The sequence below is a fragment of the Onychostoma macrolepis genome, chromosome 09 (genome assembly GCF_012432095.1).
Source record: "Onychostoma macrolepis isolate SWU-2019 chromosome 09, ASM1243209v1, whole genome shotgun sequence".
In the NCBI taxonomy this organism is placed as follows: domain Eukaryota; kingdom Metazoa; phylum Chordata; class Actinopteri; order Cypriniformes; family Cyprinidae; genus Onychostoma; species Onychostoma macrolepis.
The window spans coordinates 7,059,323-7,081,068 of NC_081163.1; the positions used below are offsets into that span (position 1 = coordinate 7,059,323).

The 21,746-nt window shown below is 35.7% G+C and overlaps 2 protein-coding genes and 1 long non-coding RNA gene across 3 annotated transcripts; 2 read left to right on the forward strand and 1 right to left on the reverse strand.

The window, feature by feature from the left end:
• Window positions 1–31: 31 nt before the first annotated feature.
• On the forward strand, window positions 32–4,420 carry zgc:66484 (uncharacterized protein LOC327557 homolog). Its single transcript, XM_058786035.1, has 3 exons — window positions 32–1,789; window positions 2,701–2,884; window positions 3,770–4,420. Exons 1-3 carry the CDS (start codon window positions 600–602, stop codon window positions 3,887–3,889), a joined length of 1,494 nt encoding a protein of 497 aa, XP_058642018.1. The 5' UTR covers window positions 32–599; the 3' UTR covers window positions 3,890–4,420.
• A 797-nt stretch (window positions 4,421–5,217) lies between these two features.
• On the reverse strand, window positions 5,218–6,088 carry LOC131546461 (uncharacterized). The gene is made up of 3 exons (XR_009272712.1): window positions 5,954–6,088; window positions 5,414–5,529; window positions 5,218–5,330 (listed from the first exon to the last, which is right to left on the reverse strand). It is a non-coding gene; the product is annotated as an uncharacterized LOC131546461 (long non-coding RNA).
• On the forward strand, window positions 5,245–18,965 carry dnajc10 (DnaJ (Hsp40) homolog, subfamily C, member 10). The gene is given in 23 exon segments (XM_058786036.1): window positions 5,245–5,363; window positions 6,074–6,361; window positions 6,440–6,605; window positions 6,736–6,786; window positions 7,583–7,665; window positions 7,761–7,892; window positions 7,985–8,078; window positions 8,428–8,505; window positions 8,597–8,640; window positions 8,777–8,908; window positions 9,814–9,903; window positions 10,119–10,229; window positions 10,690–10,804; window positions 11,563–11,696; window positions 11,968–12,084; window positions 13,042–13,143; window positions 13,254–13,409; window positions 14,465–14,598; window positions 14,684–14,737; window positions 15,023–15,170; window positions 16,316–16,438; window positions 16,536–16,646; window positions 17,862–18,965. Coding segments are annotated over 22 exon segments (2,385 nt in total). The 5' UTR covers window positions 5,245–5,363; window positions 6,074–6,163; the 3' UTR covers window positions 17,874–18,965.
• Window positions 18,966–21,746: the final 2,781 nt, after the last annotated feature.

The window sequence follows — 21,746 nt, forward strand, 5'->3', positions numbered from 1 at the left end:
AAACAGACATTTATTTTGAAGTTCGGTTTGCGTAAAAATATTGCCGTCGCTGTCTTCACGCGCATCTGTCACTACGAAGCAGTGTTCTTTCATGTAGTTTCATTTCGTAGCAAAACAAAATCATCATGCAGCCTTAATAAATGCAAACGAGAGAACGTCATGCTGTGTTTCTGTTGCTCATGAAAATGTTTCTGAAACGTCTGTGTATTTGACAAATATTGCATTTAATTCACTTTATCCGTGATAGAGTTTGTAAACACAGCGTAAGCGTTCTACCGGGAACTGAAGCGTCCGACTTGATTCCGCTTTCAATTTCACCCCCGACTGCATAAAGTCGAACACGGCTAATATCTTAATCTGCCATTGGATGTACCATGACCGCCTGATTACGTAAATAATTATATATTGTATAGACTACAAAGGTCAGGTTTTACAGGTTTATAAGCACCGGCACATAAAGGAGCCACTTCTAGTGCATAGTGCGCTACTATCTTATCACCTGTGCAAGTTTTTGTGCGAGAAGTTGCTATTTGTTCTTACAACTACATTTATACATTTTCAGCTTTTCTCTCTCTAAACAGCTCAACAAAGCAGTCAGAATGAGCTGTTGTTCTGGACGAGAAAATGCCAAAGTTGTAATTGTAGGTTCAGGTTTTGCAGGGTTGGCCGCTGCAGCCACGCTGGTGAAGGCAGGATTTGAAAACATCCTGGTTCTTGAGGCGAAGGAAAGAGTTGGAGGTCGAGTGCACACCACTAAACCCTTCACTGAGAACATCATTGAAGTTGGAGCGAACTGGATCCACGGACGGAAAGGAAACCCCCTGTACAAGATTGCAACAGAGGAGAACCTGCTATGCGAGGGACCTTCTGCATCTAAAAACATGTGCCTGCCCCGTTCTGTAACCCCTCAAGATTACTTTTTCAAAGAAGACGGGAAGCAGGTCTCCACAAAGCTTGTAGATCAGGTGTGTTCGCATTTCAGCAAGCTTACTGACAAAGCTTTTGATGATGAACTCAAGCAGAAGCACAGGAACCTAAGTCTGGGTGCTTATCTAGACGATGCCTTTAGTGAATTTCCTCTAGCGGCGACAGAAGACGGCCAGCAGGTTTTTGAATGGTGCAAGAGGACTGAATGCACAGACGAAGCTTGCTCTAGCCTCTATGAGGTGTCTGCATCTCAGATTAGCTATTACACTGCTTTAGAGGGAGGATTTTTTAACACTTTGGGACCCGGTGGCTATCAAGCAATCTTAGATGTCCTCCTGAGAGATCTACCTTCAGGAACCATCCAGTGTAGTGCACCTGTCAAGAGCATCCGATGGGATTTGGTCAGAAAAGGCCATTGTGAAGACCAAAGGTATCCAGTTCAGGTCGTTTGTGCAAATGGACAGAGCTTTGAAGCAGACCATGTGATTGTCACCGTTTCTCTCGGGGTTCTCAAAGACAAAGCTACGACCATGTTTGAACCACCCTTACCGAAAAAAAAGCTGTCTGCGATTGAGAATATTGGCTTTGGCATAGTAGACAAAATATTCCTGTTTTTTGAGAAGAGTTTCTGGCCAGATGACTGTGCCGGGGTGCAGGTGGTGTGGAAAGAGGGGCCTGAAGATAAAGATGTTTACGAGTCTCAGTCTGGAGGAGAAGCCTGGAAAAAGACTTGGTTCAAGAAGATCACTGGTTTTGATACAGTGGCCCGTTATCCTACGGCTCTGTGTGGCTGGATCACAGGTAGAGAAGCACTGTATATGGAGAATCTTCAGGACAGGGAAATAGGAGATATCTGTGTAAGGTATGGTAACATAAATAATGAAATATATGACATACAATCATTTTCCCATGTTGCAATCAAAATTATTCACCCCCTTGACCTTCAAGGCATTCTGCTTTAGCGTACAACATTTTATGAAAACAATTTAACAAAGGCATATGTAAACTTTTACAGAAATGTGTTCACATTATTTTGACCAACCCCTATATATATATATATATATATATATATAACACCCATTATTCCATTATAATAGGGGTAATATAGTTTAAATAGGCTACAGTGAAAAAAACAAAAAAACATTGCAGTTATCTTTTATTATTTCATTTTCAGTGAAATATAGTTCTGACATGTCAGACTTCCAAAAAATGGCAACTCATGGGAGCTTGTTTAGCAGGAGCATCTGTAACCGTAGCCCAATTAGCCCAATTATTTGGTGTTTAAAGAACAACGGTCTTTACAATTATGACTGCATATAAAAATAATGACATGACTTCACCATGCAGCGAAGAAGAATAGTGGGCGAAAACCAAACATGAATAATAGGGAGGGTTGTGTCATAGGATTGTGGGAAACAACTAAGGATTGTGTCGAAACAACACAGAACTGCTGAAAAAGTGACCGAAAATGGCCATATTCACATTGAATAGTTTCTACAAAAACCAACCAAGGAGAACTTCACACAGCTAACATCAATGAAAGGGCTAACTGCTAAAAATCTAATTAACTGCGAAATGTGAAAATACGATCTTAAAAAACTTGGCGAGTTGGATCACCAAGATGAACTTTAAAATCTGCCCTGACTTAAATATTATCAAACCACTGTGGGCAGTTTTGGAGAGAAGAGTGAGAAGCATGTGTTGGCCAAAATAAATCGTTAAATGGCAGTAATAATCTGAAGATGCTGACAAATTCTGTTTATGTCTTTGAAGGCTGCTCAGGTCTTTCACAGGCTGGTCAGTGCCAGAGGTCTCACAGACGCTGATCTCCAGATGGGGTTCTGATTCTCACGTCCGTGGCTCCTACACATTTATTCCTGATGGTGTTGATGGGGTGAAAGCACACAAAGCATTAGCGTCACCTCTTCCACCTAAAGATAAATGCAGAGGGAGGAAGGTAACCTCCTAATAACTTTAAATATTTATATACATTTAATTTTTACATATAATACATTTAACTTATTTTATAGCTTCCAAGGCAACATTTCTAAATTTTCATTTGAAGGGATAGTTCACCCAAAAATGAAAATTCTGTCATAATTAATCACCCTCATGTCATTCCAAACCCGTAAGACCTTTAGTTCGTTCATCTTCGGAACACAAACTAAGATATTTTTGATGAAATCTGAGAGCTTTCTGACCCTTCATAGACAGCAACGCAACTGAAAAGGTTTATATGGCCCAGAAAGGTTGTAAGGACATTTTTAAAATAGTCCATGTGACATCAGTGGTTAAACCGTCATTTTATGAAGCTACGAGAATACTTTTTGTGCGCAAAGAAACTTTAATTAATAAATGACGGCGGACAGTGACACGGAAGAGAAGACATTTTTTAATAAAGCTGTTATTTTAGTTTTTTTTTGTGCACAAAAATTATTCTTGTAGCTTTTTTAACGGTGTCCTTACTACCTTTCTGGGCCTTGACCGTGATAGTTCCCTTGCTGTTTATGGCGGGTCAGAAAGCTCTCCGATTTTATCTAAAGTATCGTAATTTGTGTTCTGAAGAGGAATGAAGGTCTTACGGGTTTGGAACAACATGAGTGTGACTAATTACTGACAGAATTTTCATTTTTTGGGTGAACTATCCCTTTAAGTTTTTCTTTTAACTTTTATAATTTAATTTAATTAATTAAATTTTTTCAGTGAACAAAAAAATGTTATTTATTCACATATTCTGATGTTAAATTGCATTAGTGAAAAATATAATTACCAGATTGCATGTTACAAAATCAAGCGGTGATGAAGTTAATAACAACATGATTTTATTTCTTTGTTTTTGAAGCACCTTCAGGTGTTGTTTGCTGGTGAAGCTACACATGTGAACTTCTACACCACGACCCATGGAGCGTATCTCACAGGGGTCAGAGAAGCAGAACGACTCATAAGCTATTACACTGATTGAGCATACAGTCCCAAAGAGAGGAAAATATACACTTTGGGTCATAAAGATAGCATTTTATGAATGTATAACATTTCATAGATTTCCTCTCACACCCTACAGACTTACACAAGTTTGGTGTTTGAAAGACCCATAGGTAGTTTAAAGCTGCCTGACAAACATCATTAACTGTGAATGTTTACATCCAGCTGGTCGTGGTACCATACATATATCTATCCTGTTAATTATTAAACATCTCTGTGTTGTACTCCAAGCAATGTTAAATAATAGTTTCTTAAAAATTGAATGTGATTGCATTCATTGACGTAAATGAATTAAATGAAGTAAACAGGTGGTTATTAAGTGGTATGTATACAGTGCCCTCAGGGGTTATTCAGCATGATCTATGACAATTTAATAATGATCAACATAAAAAGTAAACAACTTTTGATTTTGTTTGCAATGACAGTGTCTTGATTTAAATGAACAGTTTATCTGGGAATATCTTTATTTGATCATTTCAATGAATAAACTACAGACAATCAAATGTTTGGACATTCTTTCTCATTCCTGATTATTACTGTTTTCCTTATTTATTGTTATTTAGAATAAAAACTATATGAAATAACATATGGGGATTGGGGAATGAATATGTAATGACCAATGAAAACGAAACGAATTAAATCTCATATATTTGAGCTTCTTTGTCATGTTAGATAACTTGTTAATTGCATTTAATAGATTGCACTTTAAATAAAACATTTGCATTTTGTTTGTAGAATGTGTTTTTATTAGTGCTGTCAAATGATTAATCGCATCCAAAATAAAAGTTTTTGTACTTAATTTATTTATTATGTATATATAAATACACACACATACATTATATATTTTGAAAATATTTACATGTATATACACACATTTATATAATTATATTTTATATTATATATAAATATATTTAAAACATAAACATAACATATTTTTCTTAAATATATACATGCATGTGTTTCTATTGATATATACACATAATAAATATACACAGTACACACTTTTATATTATGTAAACAAAAACTTTTATTTTGGATGCGATTAATTATTTGACAGCACTAGTTTTTATGCATGTTGAGTTTTCGTTGCATTTACACCGTTCTAACCAGCAGGTGTCACCAGTAGCGTTTCAAGCGCATCGAAACATTGAATCATTATGCGTAGCAATTGGTTAAATTATAGTCTTGTAAATAAATCAATATATACATACACACAATTTATATTTGCCAACAACATGCATTTAAACACAAAACATTTAGATTCAAAAGTAAAGCTCACGAGAAACAAATGCAGTTATTTTGAACACTCTTATTATGAAAAATCAGGTACTTCCGGGAGTTTATTGTTGTCTTTCGGCCGCTCGCTTCACACTGCTGCAGACACCGGTGATTCGGGAATAAGATCATGAATTAGGAGAGAACTGGAGGCGTAATAAAGAATATTTAACAAAAAGGTGAGACAGTAAACACACTGTATCATAATAAATGTGCTAATGTTACTAACATTTATCTCTGTGAATCACTTGTGGATTTCGATCAAAAGTTTTTTGACTGGAATGCAGTAATTAATTAGCCAGATGATCCAACAGCTCTTCTCTGCAATCTCACATGTAACATTCACTAAAAAAAAAAGAAAATTACAATAATTTAGGTTTGCATTCAAATGTAATCTTAGCTGTTATAGCCTACTAAACTGACGAGTCTTGTACTAGTTTGCAGTTTTAGCTTTGCACAACTAACCTGAGCTGATCTCATTACACTCATACATACCTCGCGCAGAAGGTATTATTTTTGTAATCTGTGTTTTATGCATTTGTATATTCATGAGAACTGAATACGTGTATTATATATTTAAAATACGTTTACTAGTGTAACTTATCTAGTATAAGTTGCTAAAACGTCTACGTAATTGTACTGTTTGTTGAGTTGCCTTTATACTGTGTTATATATTGTAGTTTGTGCTATTGCAGTGATAAGAATCATAATGAGAGAATACAAGAATAATGCTGATTATTAAAAAAAACATGAATGAATAGTGACTTACATCAAAGATGGCATGAGAAAGTCGCTCCGCCCTCTGTAAACACCTACGTGTTCATTTCCAATAGCACCGGAGTTGAGCTCTCTTCCCTTTCTTTTTCACTCTCTTGTCATCACTTACTAGGTGTCTTCATTGGGGATGATCATCACACTCCTGTAAGCAGTTCTCCAACCTTGAAAAGTTTCAGATCTGCACCAACAACAGTCTTCAACAATGGAGATCTTCCAGAACCACCAGAGACCTTCTAGGAAGTTGTTTCTGTTTGCTTTCATCGCAGTATGGCTTTTCGTTACAATTTCCTCCGATGAAGATTACTACAAGCTGCTAGGTATTTCAAGAGAGTCCAGTACTCGTGAGATTCGGCAGGCTTTTAAAAAGCTTGCTCTCACGATGCATCCGGATAAAAACCCTGTGAGTAGCTTTATTATGGCATATCAGCCAGACATGCGTGCCTTCCTTCGTTTGTGACACACCAAATTGTCTTCTCAGAATGATGCAACGGCCCACGAGAAGTTCTTGAAGATCAATCGGGCCTACGAGGTGCTGAAGGATGAGGACTTGAGGAAGAAATACGACAAGTATGGAGAGAAAGGCCTGCAAGATGAGCAGCAGGGAGGAAGATATGAAAGCTGGAACTATTACAGATATGATTTTGGTAATGCTATTCTCTGTTATGTTCTGTGTGGATATTATTTCACAGTGTTACAGTACAGCACAGAATAAGTAGGAAGATATGTCGTACTTGTCTCTATACTGGAGAAAAACCATGCATCTGTGTTTTTCAGGAATCTATGATGATGATCCAGAAATTACTACAGTAGACAGAGGAGACTTCGGTGAGTGATACATCCCCCAGATTACCAGTTTATTTTGGATTTCTACACAAACTGACAAAGCATTTTGTATGCTGGATTGAGTGTCACAAACGCATGTTCGGGTCATATTATACCCCAAAATCAGAAGAAACACCATAAATTATATTTCACATAAAGTAAATTATTATTTTTTTTTTTTTGGGACATAATATTCATGACTGTTAAGCACATTTTCCTCTAAATTATAAAAATTTTGCATTCAGACATTTACCGTTTCCTTTTTTTTTTTTTTTTCTTTATTGTCATTAGCAATTTTCATTAGATTATCATCATTATAGTAGAGAAACCTTTTACTGTATTACAGAAGCAAAAAATTAAAAAAAGCAAAAATTAAAGCACATAGTAAACATTATAAACATAATAATACTTTATAAATAGTTCTATAGTGATTCTAATAATAGTTCAAATAATTCTGTAATAGTGTGAAATATAATACTCTGATGTTGATAATAATAATAATAATTATCTGTAATATTTTTTGTTACTCGATGGGAACTGGAGGGGTAAATCTGCTTAATATTTCTAAAAATAATGCAAAAAATACAAAAAGGCTAAAATACTGTTTTCTTTCTGCAAAACTTATTTTGTTTATTTTTTGTAACATTTGGCATGAGATATGACCTGAAAATGTCTTGTCAGGTTTCTGTAAACCCACCAATCATGTCTTTTTAGCTGATCTTGTAGAATTCGGAGGCCTAACCTGTTTTTTTTTTCCAATGGTGGAGTGTTGTGACACCAGTTTTGTCTTTTTCCACAGATGCAGCTGTAAATTCTGGCGAGGTCTGGTTTGTGAATTTCTATTTCCCACGCTGCTCGCACTGTCATGATCTTGCCCCCACGGTACGTAGCTCTGTTTCCTCCTTCTCTTAGTCACACCTGTTAGGATTGTTAAAGTTAGCGTAGGTTATTTGACTGATGTGTGATGCACCCCACAGTGGCGGGAGTTTGCTAAGGAAATGGACGGTGTGATTCGGATCGGTGCTGTGAACTGCGGTGATAATGGCATGCTGTGCCGTAGTAAAGGCATCAACAGCTACCCCAGCCTCTATGTGTTCAGAGCAGGAATGGTGAGAAAGTTCTGCCTTTATCAGCATACGATACATAATGTATGTTTAATGTCTGCAGTGATCCTAAAATATAAATGTAATCATGCCAACAGAAGCCAGAGAAATATTATGGCGACAGAACAAAATCAAGCCTCACCACATTTGCAATGCAGTTTGTGAAGAGCAAAGTGACAGAACTATGGCAAGGTATTCAATTTTGGCATAACCATTTACATTTTATTTAAATCTAGAAATAAAAATGTTTTTCAGAGTTCATGCAACTGCTGTCATTAAAGCAAAAGATAGCTGTTCTAAAAATGTACTTAAATGGTGTATTTATTAAGGAAATACTTATCTGTCACTATTTATTCATTTTGTGTTATTTGGTGTAACGATAACTTTATAGATTCTTTTGTTTTGTAAATATTATTAGGTGTTTACTAATGATACAAATTGACTTTTTCATTAAAGTTTAAGTAATGCAAAAAAAAGGCAACGATATAAAATTATAAAGTATTTGAATGTATTGTCTTTATGATGAAAATTGTATTTTTAGGGAACATTCTTAGTGAGATTGATCGAGCATTTGCAGAAAGAATCGGCTGGTTGATAACTTTCTGCGCTGACACTGGGGGTGAGACAACTACTGAAGCTTAATGTTAGAAATGCCAACCCATAATCACTCTTGTTTTATTCTAAAAAGCCATATATTTTTTTTTTTACAGATTGTCTAGAACCTCAGACAAGGCGGAAGCTTGCTGGAATGTTGGTAAGCATTAAGCTGATCATGTTTCACCAAATTCAATTTCAGCGTCACATGTCTCTCAGCATTTAATAACAGATGTTTTTGTCTTGTGAGCATGAATGGACATTGTAACCTATCCTCCACTTGTTTCTCTCTACAGGATGGTCTGGTCAATGTAGGATGGATGGATTGCTCCAAACAGGCAGATCTGTGTGACAGCTTTGAGATCACCACTAGCACTACTGCCCTCTTTCCCCCTGGCAGTTCTCTTGCTCAGAAAGGCAGCGTAATGGTAGGGACCTTATATATAAATATGCATCCTGTCCAGTTCTTGAAGGAATAGTTCACCCAAAAATGAAAAATGTGCTTGCCTTCAGGCCATCCAAGATGGTGATGAGTTTATTTATTCATCAGAACAAATTTGGAGAAATGTAGTATTACATCACTTGCTCACCAATGGATCCTCTGCAGTGAATGGGTGCCGTCAGTCCAAACAGCTGATAAAAACAACATAATCCACATGGCTCCAGTCCATCAATTAACATCTTGTGAAGTGAAAAGCTGCATGTTTGTGAGAAACAAATCCGTCAAGATGCTGAAAACGCTCATTCTTCAAACTTCAAACCATTGCTTCCGGCTAGTGTCCTTCATCTATAATATTGCTGTATCTCGTGAAAAAGTTGTCTCGTCTGAATCAGGAGAGAAATATGCATAGATCAAGCACCTTTTACAAGAAAAAACAGTTCTAAACAAATATGTCAGTAGATTTTGATGTGAGAGGACAACAGAAGATGGACTTTATCATTGGTGGAAGCTCTGTTATGGATTGTGGACTCGTATTTTAGTCAGAAACAACGATTTAAATTTAAAATGCCTTAATGGTGTATTTGTTTCTTACAAACATGTAGCTTTTTCACTTCACAAGACAATTAATGATGGATCGATGTGGATTATTGTGTTTTTGTCAGCTGTCATTCTGATGGCACCCATTCACTTGCAGAGGATCCATTGGTGAGCAAGTGATGTAATGTTAATTTTCTCCAAATATGTTCCAATAAAAAAACAAAATTATGTACATCTTGGATGGCCTCAGGGTGAGTACATTTTCAGCTATTTATTGGGGGGGTTGAGCTATTTTTTTTTAAATTGTACTAATTTAATGGGCTGGTTTTCATTTTGATTTTATCAACCATACAGTTTATCCAGAGTTTGGATACTAAAGAAATATATGCACAAGTGTTGCAGCATCTGCCTGACCTGGAGATTCTTACAAAGAGCAGCTTTGAGGTAAGAGTCAAAGCCACTTTATCGTGAACATCATATGTTTGCCCTTGTCCTGTACCACACCCAGCACTACCTGCAGTACCACCGTTTACACAGTAACTGACACGCTGCATGAGATATGATTGTGTGGCATAAAATGTCATTAAAGACATCTTACTTATTTTTATTGATGTATGTTTTTTCTGACTTTTCTCTTCCTATCTCTTCTGACATGTCAGCATAAATTGGCTCATCACAGATGGCTCATCAGTTTCTCCTTTGGACATAATGATCTGGCATCACATGAGTATAAAAAACTCAAAGCTGTTCTGAAGGACTCTCAAATACAGGTTCTTTTTTTTTTTTGATGTCCCTGATTTTTAGTTCACTCAAAATATAAATTTTAAAATAAATGAGTAAATTTGGATTTAATTTACTCGCCCCCATGTCGTTAAGCCTGACTTTCAATCATTAAAACACAGGAGAAATTGTCCAGAAAGCACCATGTTAAGTAGTTCATATGACGTGAACTTGTGTGCAATATTGTTTTGAAGCTGTAAGATATAAGATTTAGTTTGTTTCTTACACAAAGTTTTCTTATGGCTTCAGACAACTTTTGGAGTGTCGTGTGGACTGCTTTATTACTTTTATGGTGCTTTTGGCAATTTTATGAGGTCAACATGAGAGCGAGTGAAACGACAGAACTTTTTGCTTTTTTTTTTAACATTGTTTTACACAGTACATAGGTCATGTGACTTATGGGATACGGTGCTGTTGTGTTGGATTAATTGCATTTATCTGTTTGCACAGGTGGGGAAGGTGGACTGTGTCGCAGATTCAGAGCTGTGTACTTCTCTGTATATACAGAAGCCCTGTGTGGCTGTTTTTAAAGGAGTTGGAATTCATGATTTTGAGATTTACCATGGTGAGTCTGAAAGAGCTTTAGTAAGACTAAGTATTTTGCATCTAAATAACAAAAAAATAGCTTTTTACCATCTGCATGAATTCTTAAATACATTAACGCATATTTATACTAATATATTATGTTGTCGTAAAAATATAATTGCATATGAAAATAGCAATAATATATGTTACCATTCAAAAGTTTGGGGTACATTTTTTTTTTTTAAGTCTCTTCTGCGCAACAAGGTTGCATTTATTTGATACAAAAATGCAATAAAATATTATTACAATTTAAAAGAACAGTTTTCTATTTTCTAAATTTTCAGCATTATTACTCCAATCTACAGTGTCACATGATCCTTCAGAAATCACACTATACTAATTTGCTGCTTGAGAAACATATCTTATTTTTCAATGTTGAAAACAGTTGTGCTGCTGAATATTTTTGTGGAAATCATGATAGCATGAAACCATGAAAGAGCAGCTATTATTTTAAATGGAGTTGTTGTTCTTTTGTAACACTATAAATGTCTTCACTTTTGATCAGTTTGACGCATCATTTCTGAATAAAAGTCTTTCTGACCCCAAACTCAAATGTGGTTGACCTTCACACCCTAAATGGTGTAGGAAAGCAGCATCAGAGGGTTAAAAGACATTTTGGTTTAGCCAGTAACACTACAACCTGTAAACATTGATCTAAATCGATTAAATTTAGTTTGGTATTGCTCTGAAATTGGTCTAAAATGCATTTTGATGCCAGTTTCCCTGTTAAATCTCCAGGTAAGGACGCCCTGTACAATGTTGTGGCCTTTGCAAAAGAGAGTGTGAATGCCCACGTCACCACGCTGAGGCCTGAGAACTTCCCCAGCCATGAGAAAGAGCCCTGGCTGGTTGATTTTTTGCTCCTGTGAGTTGTTACAGCTAAACCTCTCTGTTAAACCTCTGCCGAAAACTCTGTTTGAACGCTAATGATTATCTGCTGAGCATGTACTTGCATTGCCATGGTAACTTCCTGCCGATGGTTGATTCATCTAGCTCAGGAGGGTGAGAAATGATCTGTGGAGGCAAGCACAGTGAACATCACTGCCACAGCGTGAAGTCAATGCAATTAAAAGGATAATTTGCATCTGTGTTTGAAATTTGGTCTCTTTAAAAATCATTATGGGTAATTATTCTGTCCCGCAGTGGTGTCCGCCATGTCGAGCTCTTCTCCCCGAGCTGAGAAAAGCCTCTATCCAGCTCTTTGGACAGCTGAAGTTTGGGACTCTGGACTGTACCGTGCACGAGAGGCTCTGCAATATGGTACAGAGATATTCGCCCTCGCTCAAATGATGCAGAATTGATGGTTGATTGGGCATGATGGCTTATATTTGCATTTTAATGTGGTTTCCTGTAGAGTGTGTTCTTAATAGTGATTCAGATCCTCTTTAGCTTCCTGTCTTACCAGTTACCAGATCTGTTTATAGAATCATCGTGAAACCTTCTGAATCTTTGCCACAAGAAACCACAGCATCTGACTTATGCCTTACATTCTCTTCATATAGCTTAAAAGTGGTGTCATTTCTGCACTACTAACAGCAAAATTAACAAAATAATAATAATAATTATTATTATAAATATATAATTAGTATAATAATGATTGTAATAGTAATATTAATAATTATTATTATCAATAATTGTAATGATTTTTATTGTCTTTATATAATATTATTAAAATAACTGATTAATAATAAATAATAATTTTTCTATTACAGTAATTATATGTATCAGTGTGTGCAGATTTGTTTACAGAAGTAACATAACCTTATGCCACAGGAAACCACAGCATTTGACTTGTTGCTTAAAGCTGAAGTGCACCACCTCTGCAGCACTAGCAGAAAAAATAATCATTGTTTTTATAATAATATGATTATAATAAGTAGAAGGATTATAATTAGTTTGATTCATTATTTAATAATATTAATATTATTATATAGTTATATTACTAATAGTATTATTAAAATATTTTATTATTAATAATAATAATAATATAATTACTAATAATATATTATAAGTGTATCATTTCTGCACCACTAGCAGCAAAACTGCAGAAATATAATAATAATCTTGCATTGTACTGAGAAAGAGAGAGTCCTGCCTTACACTGTCTTTGTCTGTTCATATTTAGACTTTGATTTGACATAAATAAGCTGTTTTTACCAGAGCATGAATGTTCAGGTGAGAGCTGGTTCTCATTTCTTGCATCTTTCCCTTCTTCAGTACAACATTCATGCATATCCAACAACTGTAATCTTCAACAAGTCCAGCATCCATGAGTATGAAGGCCATCACTCCGCAGACGGCATCCTGGAGTTTATAGAGGTGAGGCACAGATTACAGTTACACTTATTCATATCCTTATAACCCATACAGTATACACACATTATATACAGCACCTGTCTAGATGTAATAGATGATTGTGTGTTCTGCAGGACCTGGTGAACCCTGTGGTGGTGACTTTGAACCCAGAGTCATTCCAGGAGCTGGTGAAGAAACGCAAGTCCTCAGAGACGTGGATGGTGGATTTCTACGCACCGTGGTGTGGCCCCTGCCAGGCCCTGCTGCCAGAGTGGAGGAGAATGGCTCGGGTATCTGCTCTCATTATATTACACTGATACTCCATCTGAGTGTTAAAGCATTACCTTTTTCCCTTGTTATTACTGGGGGGGTTTTTTTTGCGTTGTATATGATCTCAATGTAATTGCCCTAATTACATACGTAAGCGGCTGTCGACAAATGTTTGATTTGATAATTTGTGGTAACTAAGGCCATTGTGACAGTTCATAAGACATTTTGCCAAAATGTAATGCAATCACTAGAGATGCCATGAATCAAATTACATTTGAGGAACTGTGCATGTAACAAAGTGCAATGAAAAAAAGCTCAATTATCATCAAAAGATCATCATTCATACAAAGATTAAACATTGTTTTAACTTTTAAATTCCTGAATATTCAAATGAAATCCAGTTTTAACTATACTGTAGTTAATATTAGTTATAACTATTATTATAGTTATTGTAAATATTTTTTTGTAAATATCATACGCTTTGGACAAAATCAATCATAATATGCTCACATTCTATATTAAATATATAATAGTAATAATAATAATAGTTAATAAATATTAAAATTGGGCTGGATTTGAAAAAAAGAATCTGAGAAAAAAGTCGACCTAAAATATGTAGATTTCTTTATTTTAATATTAAAATAATTATGTTAATGTTTAGGTTTAAGAAAAATATTTAATGATATATTATTTAGTATTTGGTGTTATTTTAGTGTCATTGAGATACTACTATTCATTTTCATTTTGTTTTGGATATAGTTTTTATTCATTTTTATTTCAGATTTACTTTATTTTAGTACATGAAGTTAAACGAAAATTTGAAATATTGCTTTAGCAGTATAATAACCATAATAGCCCTGTTACTCATATCATTTTAACCTGTGCCGCATTTATTTTGCAAAGCCTTAAAGAAACCCAATTTAACTGTTTCTACGTTCTGTGTGAATAAATGATGTTTTATTAAAGAGTATTTGCATTAAGCTTACACTTTATGCAATTTATTGCAGTCATTTGACACTTAATCACTTGTAGAAATGTCATGATCGTGACAACCCTATTGCTGTGTCTGTTCTAGATGCTGAGTGGGATTGTAAACGTGGGAACAGTCGACTGCCAGAAACACCACTCGTTCTGCCAGGGAGAGAATGTGCGCGCTTACCCAGAGGTCCGCCTGTTTCCTCAGAACAGCAACCGCAGGGACCAGTACCAGTGCGTGTTTCGTACATTCTGTAACTCGTACACAATTACACACACCGGTTCAACAAGTTAAGTGGCTCTCTCTGATTGTTAACAGGAGTTACAATGGATGGCACCGGGATGCCTTTTCACTCAAGACTTGGGCCTTGAGGTGAGCTGAAATAATTCTCACAAAGCAATCGCCAACTATGTGAACTATTTTATTGGTAGTTTTCAGTATTTGCATCATGCAAATAGTGATTCTTACACAAAACACACAACAGACTTGACTCAACTAATTTCAGTAGAGAGTTTGGTGCTTTTTGTTTTATGCTTTGTTTTTGTGGCTGAGCGTTTTGTCTTTTTTAATTATAAAAGTCACTTTTGGTTTAATTTCTTTAGGATGCTATCCATGTAGGAAAAGTACCCTCTAACCCATGGACTCTTCTGTCCGTAGCTCTCTGCCTCGTGCCTCAGTGGATCTGTCACCTGAGGACTTTAAGAGAAAGGTTTTGGGAGGGAAGGATCACTGGGTGTTGGATTTCTATGCCCCATGGTGTGGCCCATGCCAGCAATTTGCCCCCGAGTTTGAAGTTCTTGCCAGGGTAAGACAAATTAGTGAAGACATCAGCTGATCTCAGCTGGTGTTTGCAATGGTTCTAACTTTTTTTCTCAAAGATTTCTGCTGCTTTGCAAGCATTGGCATTTCCTTCAGGAAATGCAAGTATAGCTGCAAATGCTCTTTTAACAGCTCTGATGAGAGGAGTGCATACAGTGCTTCAGCCAATCACATACATTCTTTTCTTTTTAATGCTGCTGGGTAGTTTTACTGTGTACTGTGAAGACCAAAAGTTAGCTGTAAATAATTAAGTTAAACAACAGAATTTTTGGGAAAAACTACATTAACCGTGATTCTGCAAACAAATCTGACTATATATATATTAAAGAATAGTTAGTCCTAATATCAATACTTAAAAAATATGAATATCAATTGCAGTGCTTCATGTTATTAAACTGTCTTTAGTCAGATTTTCAAATACTTTTTTGTTTCATTTAAATATTTGTAATGTGCCTCAAGCCAGCTGGTTGGTTTGGTTTATGGCTGCTTCAACTAAGACTTCTTTAAAATCCTTAAAATGAATGAGAAAAATACTTTTCGTTTGCACGACTTTTCGTAGCCCGGAGTATCTGTGTAATCTTATCTATCCTTATCTTATTTCTTATTTAATTCCTACTTCTAATTCTAGTTTTTATTTACATTTTAATGGTTTGTTTAATCTGTGTTGTCATGTTCGGTCTTGTAGTCTGGTGTTGTTTTTATGTAGCACCATGGTCTTGGAGGAATGTTGTTTCATTTACATGTTGTATATGGTTGAAATTAAAAAAAAATCTACTGTGACTCGAGGCTGCTGAAAACTTGCGCGAAAACACTGTTGCACTCTATTAAAGCCCAAGATTCTCATTGGACAGTTCTTAAATTATGCTAGAGAACATGATCATCAGGTTTTATTCACATGAGCTTCAGTGCTGCTGTCACTAAACAAAAGGGCGATTCGGTTAGACTTTTCCCTCTAATCGTTGTGCATTTGTAATTAAACATGCAATTTAAAAAATGCAATTGTAATAATATTAAAAGAAGCAACGCATGAACATTTGCGCTGGCTCTCGAGTCTCGACTGGCTTCAGTCAGTGCAGGTGCTGTGATCATGAATCGCTCAGTAGCATCAGTGACCTGTTCCTCCTCCTGCAGATGATGAAGGGAACTGTGCGAGCTGGCAAAGTGGACTGTCAAGCACACTACCAGACCTGCCAGAACGCCGGGATCCAGGCTTACCCCAGTGTCCGATTCTACCCCCACCTGGGCACCACACGGGTACGACACAAGTGCTGGCCTTCCTATTGTTCCAGGTGCTCTCCGAGTTATTTCTCTACCTATTCTAACAGATACCTTTATGTCCAACCTGTTTTAGCGAGATCAAGGAGGAGAGCATATTAACAGCAGAGATGCCACAGTCATCGCAGATATTCTTCGACAGAGACTCCAGCAGCTAGCATTACAGGGAAAGTCCTCCAAACTTAAAGTAAGTTAGGCAGTTATGATTTTTTTATGTTTTTGAAAGAGCTCTCTTATCCTTACCAGGACAGCATTTATTCAAATTTGAGTAAAAACAGTAATATTGTGAAGTGTTATTACAATTTAAAATGATGTTTTCTGTTTTGTTATATTTTAAAATGTCATTTATTTCGGGGATGGTTGAAAACAGTTTGATCTGTAATATATGGAAATCATAATACATTTTTTAGTATTCTTCAGAAAATGCAAGATACAGTATTTCAGTCTTTTTTTTTTTTTTTACGGCTGGTTAATATTAACATCACAATAAACATGATTACTTGTTAACTAAGCCGTTTGCACTGCGCTCTTTTGTCACTTAATATTTTATTTTGGTGCGTCAATCTATTAAATTACATGGTATATGAGACCATGATCCGCACTCACAAAAGTAGTCGTCTTTTTAGCGTTTATTTTACATTAATCACCAATGGGACAAAATACAAAAACAAACATTTTGGCTCAAGGCTTTCTTCAGTGTTTTGAGCAATTCAATCCCTCCACCCAGTTTATAAGTCATTAATTATCATCATTCATTAGCCAATGTTCAGTTACTAAAAACACGCATATTCCATTGAGACACTGGACAATTTCCATTCGTATACAACACAAATCTTCACATCCACCAATACATTGCATAATATACCCCTGTCCTGACTAGAACATGAATTACATACGATCCCATATTTATCACAATTATACAATTGAACAGTTTAATAAATAGTTTAATTAATAAACAATCATCAGCATCTACTACCCGAATTAAAATAAATGCTAAAAAGAAGACTACTTTTGTGAGTGCGGATCATGGTCTCGTATACTAAATACTTGTTGACTTTGGAAATATCTTGCATTTGATGGGTTTTTACTTTAACAGTGGATTTCCTTGCACGTTCAAATAAAAAACGTTCAAATTAAAAAGTTGAGATTAATTAATATGTTGATTGAGTTTGCTGCCTTTACTATAAATCCAGCTCAGAGCAGTTTGGTTCACATTAAATGCAACAAACTTAATGTGAAGGAAAAACAAGACAAAAAAAAAACAAAGAGCATCATTATGAAACAGTTTTATCATTATTTTATTTTCGTAATTGTTGCAAGCCAGAATCCTGATTGGAAATAAAAATCACCCAGGCCTAATTCAAAACATTTTGTTGCATCTCAATTGTGTACATCCCTACAGGATGAACTATAGGATCCACAGAAGCTGCTGTATGTGGAGCGGTGAGAGTGATGGGAGAAAACGCACACTCATGAACTCACTTTGGTGAGCGCGCGAGGGATTTGTTTGAGTTTGTTTACTGCCAAGTGGACTGTAGAAAGGAGCGGCTTCACCTCAACTACTTTAGAGGAGGGAATCAGGACTCAAAAAACGCCTCTAAATGTGTTACTGATGCAGAAGAGGACACCACAGTGCAATTATTTATGATTCTGTAATCTATGAATGTACTGTCAAGTAGTGTCTTCATTTCCTTACACAGACTGTATTTATGACTGTAACAATAGATGTATTTTCTCACAGCTGCTCCATTTTGAATTGGATTTCTGTGATTAAATGGTCTGGTTAAATACAAAGGAATTGTATTTCACTCGGCAAAATGTAATTCAAGTGGCATTTTTCATTTTGTTTTTACGTGCTTCTAGAAGACAATTTAGTTCTGTCAAAGTTGCCAAAACTATCATGTAGTTCATCAAACCAAATTATTATAGAAGCATAAAACTACACTGGCTATAGATTAAATCTGTAGTTGAATTTGTTTTCTGGTGTTTTACTTGTTCTCTTTTAACGGTTTTAGTTTCCAGCAGGTATATTTGTTCTCAGAGATTCGTTGTAGAATACGGTTTTTTAAACTTGGTTTACTGATATTTCTGTATTAAAGGTGTGTGAATGTTCTCCAGGTGGCCACTAGGAGGCGATGATTTAACATCAATGGCTTCAAGTCCTCATAGGCCTGTGAAATTACATGTTGGCGGTCATTGTGATGGATATTCACTATTGTTTTGTAGAAACAACAGCTATTAAACATGACAATTCCTGTTTATGCTGAACACTGCTTTCTCATATTTTGCTACTGAGTTGTTACAATATGGAAATGTTTCCATTTGGGGTTTAATGACCCGAGTTCTATAAAGCATACATTAACTATATTTCTAATATTTCTTGAGAAATATTGTTACAGCATTCTAACGATTACTTTAAGACGTGAAGTGGGTCAACTTATAAGGTTATCAGTAAGAATGTAGTGTTTTAAGACCCTTTATCGCTCTCTTTGAATTAAACAGGCCTTCCCTCCTTGCTTTTGCACATTTTCCTTTTAAGATTCATGTAAATGGGTTTTTTGCATATGGAAGGTTTGGCTGGTTAGCATTATTTATTTATTTATTTTTTGCTGGTCAAAAGTTTGGCATATTTTTTTTTAATGTTGTTGAAAGAAATCTCTTCTGCTCACCAAGGCTGCATTTACTTGATCAAAGACAGTAATTTTGTGAAATAATTTTACAAATTAAAAAACTACTTTAAAATTAAATAAAATAATATTTTAAAATGTAATTAATTCCTGGTATGTTAAAACTAAATTTTCAGTAGCCTTTGTCACATGTTCCTTCAGATGAATGATTTATGAATGATGAATTATTATAATATTACAAAGGATATGCATTTCAAATAATGCTTTTCTTCTGAATTTTATCAAACAATCTTAGAAAAAATGTATCATGATTTCCACAAAAGTGTATAATAATAAAAACATTATTAATAAGTACCAACAACAATTGATAATAATTGAACTATTTTCTAAAGGTTCATGTGACACTGAAGACTGGAGCAATGGCTGCTGAAAATTGTATTTAATTCATGACAATTTGTTCGTTATATTAAATGCGTTCTGCCACTGCCTGAGTCATTTTTGAGGTTTTGAGGACTTTATATTTTTTCCTCTATGCTACCTTTGACATTACAACTCAGGAAAGCTTTGTGTTGGCGTAGTCACGAGTTCCCATGAGCAAAGATGACAGCAAGCGGGTCCTGTACTGAGACGAATGGGAAAGCTAATGGTTATTTCTGCCCAGGTATTATAGACCTACTTATTTGGGTTTTGATGGTCAGCCTGAAAACTCCCGCACCTCTCTATTTGTTCCTTCATCTCCACAGGGGCCCGTGCGGCCGAACTGCCGCCTCCAGTCCAAGTTCATCCGAACTTCCTCCCATTTTAGCAAGGGAGAAGAGAAAGGAGGGGTTCAAAGGGCCCGGCGGCCCCGTGCGCAGATGTTCGGAAGATGAAATGTCCAGGGTCTGTGGCAGCACATCAAACCCTTTTCTTCCCTGTGTCAGTCCGTCAGGAGCTCCCTTCATAGTGCGCAGTGTGTGTCCTGGCATGGGCGCTGGAACAGGGCTCACCTCCGTGGCCACTGCCTTGGCCTCTGTCATTCAGGCGCTGGAAGAATATCCCTCAGCGGCGTGACCCCTGCGTACCCCCCTAACCGCCGGGTCCCATCCAGCGCTTATGAAATCATGGGTAACGCGCAGGGTGGGGAGAAGGCCATAAAAAAGCAGCACACCCCAAATTAAAGCAAGGTTCAGTAGTAATTGTTCAGGGTCATTTTGACCATTAGAGAACACTGGAAAGGAACCATGGGAAGCGTGTGAACGTCCTGCCCAGGTGAGGCAGCGTTCCCAGAGCTGCGGTTGCCCTGGTGATTCCTGCGGAACTGGGCGACCCTGTGGGATCGCTGCGCGTTTATTTTCTTTCATTCGGAGGTGGAAAAATCCCACCTGGGGCCGCTGGACAGGCTCTCTCGGCTGGCAGCGCTTTTCCCAGTTCTGGCGTCAGCGCGTTGTAGCACCTTGTAACCACAATGTGGTTTTTACGAGAGGAACACTAGAGTTCACGGAAAACACACACTATATGCTTTTAAAAACCAACGTCATTTTGGACAATCATAAAAATGTGTTTTGAAATTTATACCCTGATTAAAGTTTTATACTTTTTTTATTAAATATCACACCAAAATAATACATTTTCTTATTTTTTTTAATTGACTTGGTTCACGTAGTCTTATTTTGCTGCGGTTCACACACATTAGGGAGTCGGGGGAAAGGGTTTATGACAACCGTAATGATTTTTCTCCATCAGGTGCACAACTCAACTAAAATGGCTATAAAGCTCCCTAATTACTATAAATTCAGATGCACATACAGACTGGGGGAAGTCTTGTAGATTGATGGCATTTTTATTTTTTTCATCTGTTATTTTATTCAGAAATGTTTTTATTGTAAATGTTTTCAAAGTCTGAACTAAAATTAATTTTAACATTTTTTTATTTTATATGTAACTTCACAGAGATTTTAATAAAACAAACATGTTGATAATTTAAAATAAATAAATAATAATAGCCAACCTTAAAAAGTATTCTGACATTTTATTCCTTAAAAATAATTAATTATTTATTATTATTATTTAATCTATTATCTTATTCAAAAATCATAAAGAGAAGCTTTTACTGTAAATGTTATAAATGTCTGAACTAAAATTTATTTTTAGAGGGGTTTAAAGTAAAAAATTCCTTACTTGTTTGTTATTCCTTAAATATTTAACTAAATATTTTTATTATTAAAAAAATCAGCTCAGTGCGTAGTATATGCAGTCCTTTTAAAGTAAAAATGGCTAGCTCCTTCAGTCTGAATAATTAATAATATTATTCAAAATTTTAAATGAAAATAAAATAAAATTCAAGATGCTTATTTTTTTTTTACATTTGAATGCTTGAAAACATAATTAAGATGTGCTCATAACTCATAAATCAATATTCAAAGTGTAAGGAAAACATTTTATTATTAATATTTTACTTGACTACTATAAAACTGTAACTCACTATAAAAAAGTAATTAATAATTTGTTGAAAATGGTATAAATGTTTTTTTTTTAACTGTATGACAATAACATGAATACAAAAAATATGGTGCATCTGTTTTAAACCAGATTTTTTTAAATATCGCTGGCATCCTTATTTGTTTCCAAAATAATAATAAAACATGTTGAAAGTTGAATTTTCAGCTCTTTGAATTAAA

Excerpts from the sequence above, each read along its gene's own strand:
- zgc:66484 (XM_058786035.1), top strand. The coding sequence starts at position 600 with ATGAGCTGTTGTTCTGGACGAGAAAATGCCAAAGTTGTAATTGTAGGT. Across the intron at positions 1,790-2,700 it reads ATAGGAGATATCTGTGTAAG|GCTGCTCAGGTCTTTCACAG; the intron begins GTATGGTAACAT and ends ATGTCTTTGAAG. Across the intron at positions 2,885-3,769 it reads ATAAATGCAGAGGGAGGAAG|CACCTTCAGGTGTTGTTTGC; the intron begins GTAACCTCCTAA and ends TTGTTTTTGAAG.